The sequence below is a fragment of the Triticum aestivum genome, chromosome 7D (genome assembly GCF_018294505.1).
Source record: "Triticum aestivum cultivar Chinese Spring chromosome 7D, IWGSC CS RefSeq v2.1, whole genome shotgun sequence".
NCBI classification, from domain to species: domain Eukaryota; kingdom Viridiplantae; phylum Streptophyta; class Magnoliopsida; order Poales; family Poaceae; genus Triticum; species Triticum aestivum.
In genome coordinates, this window is record NC_057814.1 from 185228917 (window position 1) to 185236879 (window position 7963).

Genomic DNA, 7963 nt, shown 5'->3' on the forward strand with positions numbered 1-7963 from the left:
TGTATTTCGGTGCTAGATATAGTATATGGACCTAAGCAATAGCTAGAACCCTAGAAATTTGAGGGAAATCCCAAATTAGGAGTACAACCACAATTGCACATAGACTATAACCGGTTCCCAATAGCACATTAGCTAGTCCAAACACATGAATTAGATCAACAGGAGCAACAATGAGTCATTTCTAAACCTATGAGCAACACGGTGAGTAGATCGCCCCATTGAACAAAGTATAGCACCAGATCCACCAGAGACACCACAGATAATAGGAGGAGCTCACCTAGGAGGGCCTCTCGCCGTTGTCCCTACACGGCGAGGAGGAAGCTGCAGCACCGAGAGGACCACCATCACAGCCTCTGCATCTAGCCTCACGGCCACCGGGTCCTACGCGTCCGGGCTATCCTACGCGTCCGGACTAACAGCCACTAGATCCAGACTCGCCGACACTGGATCCGGTGACTCACCACCGACTAAGAACCAAAAAAAAAACTTTTTTGGTGGAGGGGAGGCCGCAAGCCGAGGTAAGGGCATGTACAATAGTGTTATCTTACGAGTTATGTAGGATATATGATGACACAGAGAAGAGAGAACTTGTGAGAAAAGGCTCGTCTTCTTTTATATTTAAGAAAAGATAAGAGATGATCTCTTAGCGCAATATGTCTCACCACGTTTTCAGAAATAGCTAGTTATTAAAGATAAAGCTAAGAAATGATCCATTCTAGACTCTTTTTTTCTCATCTCTAAATTACATGCAAGACTTAAGATAAGACTATTTTATCAACCATTGTACATGCTCTAAGGTGGAGGGAAGCAGGGTGGAGGGAGTGCAAGAGTGAGAGCGCAGCTGCGTGGCTAGGAGTAGCGGAGTGCAGGTTGAATACAAAAAAGGTCAAGGACATTTTTGCCAAAATATCATTCACGGGTCGCGACTGATATTTTGGGGCGGGGGAGCATAAACCAAGCAAATTACCAGACAAAACAAACGATCATCTGATGTTCATAACCGAGCCTACCAACATCAACAAGCATCACGTCAGAGTTCCGCCTCATATATTGCACAATCTCCATCTATGTCGTTTGTTTATGCCAAGTATTGCACAACCTCCATATATAACATATGTTTATCCAGACCCCATCTTCGCCTATTAACTACTTCACTTATTTTCCGGCTTGCTCAGCGTTCTCATTGCTAGTTGTCGATGAGGTGGCCCCTTGCTGCATCATTTGCAATTGGATTTGCAACACCTGGAAGAAGTGGCATATGAATTACTTTTGCAATAGACAGCCTTAATGAAAAGATAACTATCACACGACATCATCTTTATTGCCGGCAAGCATGCCATATCATCAGTTACTTCATCTCACTGGTCGCTGCTGGTAACCACATGAACGTTTATATCTTGAGCAATGTTGCATATTATAATCGTGCAGTGATGAAAAAGACTATCCTTGGAAGTTGATGAACTATGTTTACTGTCTATTCGATCATTATAGTTTCCCATCCGACATATACTTGAATGCTGCATACTGTTCTTTAAGAATCAAGAGTTTGTCAAGATGGTAATGAAACTGAGTAACTAAAATAGCAGGAGAAACGAACTTATTGGCATGGCTGTCAACTCTCACAACATGGTACGCACAGTTACAAGGTACAACTGCTAGTGACCTATATAAATGTGTCAAGTGAGCAATAAACATAAGAATTGGGATTATATCCGGTGCACATCATCAATTAGATGCAATCATGCAAACCACTTTGGCTTCAATATCAAATCATATTAGAAGTCACCAAACAAATGTCATCAAGGTGGTGGATTAATGTAATATACTCCCTCTCTAAAGAAATATAAGAGCATTTTGATTACTAAACTAGTGATCTTAATGCTCTTTTATTTGTTTACGGAGGGAGTACCATGTAAAATTTCAAATTCAATTCAGTTTGTATTGAGGTTCTAAAAGAAAATGGAAAAATAATGAAAGAAGAGTAAAAAAATCTCCTTTATGTCTTTCTTAACTAATGTGGAGTTTTTACTGGAAATTTTGAAGGGGTACAATGCTTGATATAGTGTGCTCTCACAAAACTAACTTTTTCACATTCATTTGAGTGTTTAATATATTTGAACTATATATGTCTGCAACAATACAAGGGGGTTTTCTCCACACACAAAAAAAAACAATGTCAGGGACATATAGAGTGCAATAAATTCACTTATGTGTGAAATCATGCAAACTCTCGCATGAGTAGTTGGATGCTAGTTGCATGGTCTAGATTCATTAGTTAATCATAGATGTCATCCCTCATTAAAAAAAATAGTATATGTGTTATTCAGAAAGTTATCTATCTGGTTATTACAGCCTTTTCATACACAATCGCTAGTAATCTACAAATACCATGGTTAAGCAGATTGCATTAGGAAGAAAGTTCTTACCTCTATCTGACTCCTTATAGCCTTTTCATATGCCTTCTGTAGTGAATTTCCAGGGTCCCTGCTACCAGTTGTTGAACTAACTGGACCACGTGAATAAGAAGGCTGAGGTTCTAATGGATGGCCGGTGGAAGTACTTGCTTCTCCTGGTTGTGAAGTACTTGGTGTAGCGTGCAGAGGTCCTGAGTTCCTGATGATTGATAAAGGGCACTTCAATTCACCGGCATTAAAAAGTACTCCCTCCGTCCCAAAATAAGTGTCGTGGACAGTACATAGGGAGTATTTGACAAAGTAAATACCGTTGTTTCAATAGTCTATCAGTGCAATAGTGGAACTGACATAGACAGTGACTAACCCAACCTCGGGTAGCTAAGTATGAAGAAAGTTGGTCACATGCAGTACTAACTTGCTGTACAAAAGGTCAAAACCCAGAAGGCCAGAACTGAATAAAAGCATGTTAACTTAATCTAATGCAATAACAATTAAGTTATAATGTGTTCCCACTTAGAAGGCAATGTTAGTATTTTCCCACGCCATGCATTCATCTCATTTTTTTGCTGTTGTGCACTCTTTGGGTCAACCACTTCAATGAGACGACCACAGTGCAGAAACATAAAAATGGTGCAACCAAATGCAAAGGATTAGTGGCAAAAAGAAAATTGCTCCAAAGTGCGTATACTTATCACGGAAAAAAGAACATGTTCTACCAATTGTTATCCACTATATTAAACCACCATCAACATGGCACAGGCAAATTAAAAAATTATTAACTAAACTGGCAAAGTTTGCAGATATATTCCAAGTCAAAAGTGTCATAGCTTGCAACTGAGAGACCTAAGAACTATGGAAGTTGCAAATGTAATCTATGGAAAAAAAAAGAGCCATCATTTATTATCATAACTAATGGATCGCTAGCATAATCATAAAGAGCTTCACATTTCAAAGTGTAACCTATTCCAGAAAAACATACCTATTCAAAGTGTTCACTGGAGGATAAGCAAATGATCTCCCATATAAGGAAGCAGCTGAAGCAGCAGCCTCAAGTTTTGCTTGACGCATGTTCACGTTCTCAGTTGGTGCTCCTCCTGAACTTGGAGTACCAGTGCCTGCACCGATTTTCCTTACATTTAATTAGGATTGACATACAAAACTGGTTGCATAATGTACTACTGACTGATAAAAATGGTTAAATGGGAAAGTACGATTCAAAAACTCAGACCAATGAAGAGAATCTCACCAGGCTGAACTCCAGGTTGAGCTCCATGCTGTTGTGCTGATGCTGCACGTCCATTATCTGGGGGGATAATTGGAGCTCTACATGTTGGGCAAGTATGTTGGCGCTGTAGCCATGACCTCAAACAATGTACATGGAACAAGTGTCCACAGAGCAGCTTCTTTGCTGTGGTCATCTCTTCACGGCAAATAATACATGTGACATCACTCCTGAATATATAAAGAATCTAAATCATAAACAAGTTCAATTGCTGAATCAGTCAATCAACCAAAACAGTACCAATGAAACTAAATGTACTCACGCATCAAGCTCATCTGGTGTAGCATCTGGAAAGCGTTCATTCATGTTGGAAGTCACCTTTCTGTAGCGTATATAATCTGAAATGCGAATTCTGAAGTTGCGGAAGGTCTCATACAGCTCACGAATCAAATGCAGTGGGACACCATAGTTCCTGATATCAAAATAACAGATCAGCCTTAGAAGTTCAAACTACAATATCCTAAGGGGAAAGAACATTTTATAAAAGAACTTACAGGAAGATCGCTATGAAGAATAGCATATATAAAGACAAGTGCACAAGGTCACTGATAAGCTCCAAATAAAATGTATACACTGCTTTATTCTCCCATTGACCTTCCGCTAGCATGTCGCTGACATAGAATACATACTTCACGAATGTCGATACTGTCGATGTTGCCAGTATCATATACCTAAAACATGAGTCGCACATGTGTGAGCTACTATGAATCTCAATATCTAGAAATAATACATCAGTAATCATCTGCAGATATCAAGAATAATAGAATTATAACCTGAAGTAAATAACGCAAGATTAATCATCAGCTCAATATGGTAGCTTTCTCGGGGTATAACTCAATATGGTAGTTACCTTGCCTGAAAGGCATGTCCCGTGCTTTAAAAAGCAATAATCAACAAAGAAATTCCATAACTGGTGAGATTTACCGTAGTTTAGACAACTGATCAAATGATTTGCACTGCTTTCACTTAAATGTATTGCTTAAACTTAGAAGAATAATTCAACAAGTTCCTGGACTTGGATTTTGACAAATGACAATCATAACATACAAGAAAAACTATTCATGGTCTAGTAGATGCGCCAAATGAAATGATTAACTGTTGAGTGCCATTGCGTTAGCCCTGATGCAGAAGTTGCTAGATAAAATTGATGGCAAACATTACTTAAGAATGAGTAACAAGTAACATGTCATCCTACTAGTGCGTCTTCAAGCATATATATAACAAGAAATTCTGGTGTTTATCTGTGCTGTGCTGCATGTTTATTGAAAAATATCCACTTCACATTCACACAGGTTACATTAATCTGTCATATCATGAAAGAGGGGCTTTCCAGGAACAGTTCGCATTTTTCACAAACTTCCACCCTTAGGTATATAACCAAAGCATGCCCTCCATATTTGAGATCAAACAGTTGATGCTTTTTTTTCAATTTGATCAGACGGATACTATTTGAAAGGTCGTGTGGCATAATAAAGATGCTACTATATTGCAAGCAAGTAAAGGATGATTTACGAAAACTTACTCAAAGGAAAAGAAGATTGCAACAGATGCCTCCCGCTTCTGTATCAGTGACCCCAGCGAGTTCGCCAGGAAGAGGCAGTCGACGACAAGAAGGAATAGCATGAAGGACACGATCCTTATGTGCGACAGCATTGGCACGGAGGGCGTGGTCTCAATGTACTCGACCCTCTTCTGCGCAAGCCAGTGCAGAGCCTTGACGAGGAGCAGGGCGGCGACCATGGCAAGGAAAGAGACGGAGAAATCCTGGCGGAAGATGGTGACCGCGAAGAGGATCTCCACAACCTCACGCCACGACTGCTCGTTGAGCCGCTCGACCTCGGCCTCGCGGAGCGTCCCCAGGAAGACGCGCTTCACGAGCTGCCAGGCGACGCACATGGCGACGAGGCCCGTGTTGAGGAGCAGCACGAAGCATATCTTGGAGGTGGAGAGGTAGACCATGGCCGGGTAGAACTGCTCCCTGCTGCTGAACGCATAGTACACCGACGTTATCGTCGCCAGCAGGCTGAACACGGCGTACGTCTGCAACCGGATCATCTCGGCCGCCGCCCTCGGCGAATCCCCTCACGAATTCCGCCGGAAACCCTAGGCGCGCCACCAGTGGATCACCTGGAGCAGAAAGCGAACATCAGCGGCCCGATCCGCAAAAGTTTTCTCTCGAATTTTGCGCAGATTGGGAGGTGAATCGAAGAGACGCGGCGCGCGAATCCATGCCCTAGGCGAGCAGGCTGCGTCGGAGTGCAGTAGTGTGCTCGTGGTGGCTTACCGATGCGAGGCTGGGGGGCGGTGCCGGAGTGAAATCTCGTCCCGGGATGCGGCGGCGCCCCTATCCGGATTTCGTACCCTTGTGATTGGTTGGATTGGGAGAAACTCTAGGCTGTGGGAGGGGAGATAGCATCAAGGTATTCCACCTGCGAGGACCATGTGAATGAATTGGGTGTGGGGAGGAAGAGGGGGCGTGTTCGCTCGGAGAGAAGGGGGGGGGGGGGGGGGGGGTCTGCACGCCGGCTGCGAGGGAGGTGCGCCGGTGGACATGCGTCATCGTGCCAGCACGGCGGTGGCGTGTCGCTGGCCAATGGGCGGCATCCACGTGTAGAAAAGACGTGTCATCTTCGTTCTTGTTTTTCTTTTTAATTTCTTTTTCCGTTTTTGAGGGGTTCAATCTTCGGTCACTAGGGACGGGCAGACGCTCCAAGGGAAGACATGGACGAAAGTGCATTTCTGTTCCCGGGCTCATTTTAGCTCGGTGAACAGTAAAATTGAAATAAATTCAAAAAAAATTAATTTTTTTCGGAGAAACATTGACAAAAGTTCTAAGAGCTTGCAAAAATTTGTCAAGAAATCACATTCCTGTAAAGCGTGGCAAAAAAACAAATTCAGTGCTCCGAAATGCTTTTGAAAGTAGCATTTTCAGAGTATCAATTTTGTTTTTTTTCACGCCTTCTAGAAATGTGATTTCAAAACGAATTTTTGCAAGCACTTAAAACTTTTGTCAATGTTTCTTTAAAAAAATTGGAATTTTTTGAATTTTTTTGATTTTACTGTTCACCCGAGCTCATTCCTGCTCCTGAGCTCGGTGAACAGCTCAGGTGCAGAAACTCTGTGTCCAGACATGAACCTCTATACTTGCCCAAATAATGTGGCAGGGTAAATTAGCGTCATGTGGATAAAGGAGAAAATCAAATATTTCCCACTTTGAATATTTGGCTTCTCAAAATTGCCGACGTTAAGAGTTCCATGAATTCCTCAAACCGAGGCTCATCAAAATGAACAATCTAAAGTTTAGGGCTTAAAAACCGTTACAACATCCTAATCATCTGCTAGAACATCTAGGTAATTGGCTGAAACGTAAGAATACCTTGATTGCCTTGGTCATCGGAGACGAACGTGACGACCCTTGCCTGCTTGGAGCAGACATGGTGAAGGACCGCTGCAATCATCCGAGAAGTAGATCTGATTGCCCTGGTCATCGGAGACGAAGGTGACGAAGCTTGCCTGCTTGGAGCAGAGCAGACATGGTGAAGGATCACTGCAATCATCTGAGAAGTAGATCCGTAGATGGCATCAGGAAGTCATCGGCACAGCCTTGCGGTGGCCGACGATGGTGGTTGGTCTTCTGATCTCATTTTATACTATTTTTAAGATCGGCATTTGAGAATAGATGGACTTAACCGATACGAGTGTGTATGCGCGCGCCCAAAGGGGCGGGTTGAGTGGCGATGGCGCGTGGGTAGGTGGGGAAAATGACGATAGCGATTTAGGTACGCGTGTGTGCGCGCGCCCAAGGGGCGGGTTGAGTGGCGATGGCGCGTGGGTAGGTGGGGAAAATGACGATAGCGATTTAGGTACGCGTGTGTGCGCGCGCCCAAGGGGCGGGTTGAGTGGCGCTGGAGCGTGGGGTAGGTAGGACAACTGGCTATGGGGGTGATGGGGATCAGGTGCGCGCGTGTGCGCGCGCCCAAGAGGCGGGTTGAGTGCTGCCGGCGCGTGGGGTAGGTAGGACAACTGGCGACGGGGTCAGATACACGCGTGTGTGCGTGCCCAAGGGACGGGTTGGGTGGCGCTGGTGCGTGGGTAGGTGGGGCAATTGGTGATGGCGGTCAAGTACACATGTGTGTGTGCCCAAGGGGCGGTTCCGCGTGGCGCCGGCGCGTGGGTAGGTGGGGCAAGTGGCAATGGCGGTCAGGTACATGCGTGTGTGCGCACCCAAGGGACGGGTTGAGTGGCGCTGGCGCGTGGGTAGGCGGGG

At 44.1% G+C, this 7963-nt stretch overlaps 1 protein-coding gene across 1 annotated transcript; it reads right to left on the reverse strand.

Annotated features, from left to right (window-relative positions):
• Positions 1–963: 963 nt before the first annotated feature.
• Positions 964–6193, reverse strand: LOC123165296 (ERAD-associated E3 ubiquitin-protein ligase HRD1). The gene is made up of 8 exons (XM_044582922.1): positions 5981–6193; positions 5219–5823; positions 4191–4367; positions 3959–4108; positions 3661–3866; positions 3394–3529; positions 2427–2613; positions 964–1242 (listed from the first exon to the last, which is right to left on the reverse strand). Exons 2-8 carry the CDS (start codon positions 5749–5751, stop codon positions 1156–1158), a joined length of 1476 nt encoding a protein of 491 aa, XP_044438857.1. The 5' UTR covers positions 5752–5823; positions 5981–6193; the 3' UTR covers positions 964–1155.
• Positions 6194–7963: the final 1770 nt, after the last annotated feature.

Bases quoted from the DNA above. Each gene is read 5' to 3' on its own strand.
- LOC123165296 (XM_044582922.1), bottom strand. From the start codon at position 5,751: ATGATCCGGTTGCAGACGTACGCCGTGTTCAGCCTGCTGGCGACGATA. The intron at 4,109-4,190 runs GTAAGTTCTTTT...TTTTGATATCAG, and splicing joins TTCTTCATAGCGATCTTCCT to GAACTATGGTGTCCCACTGC. The intron at 2,614-3,393 runs GTATGTTTTTCT...ATCAATCATCAG, and splicing joins CCAGTGAACACTTTGAATAG to GAACTCAGGACCTCTGCACG.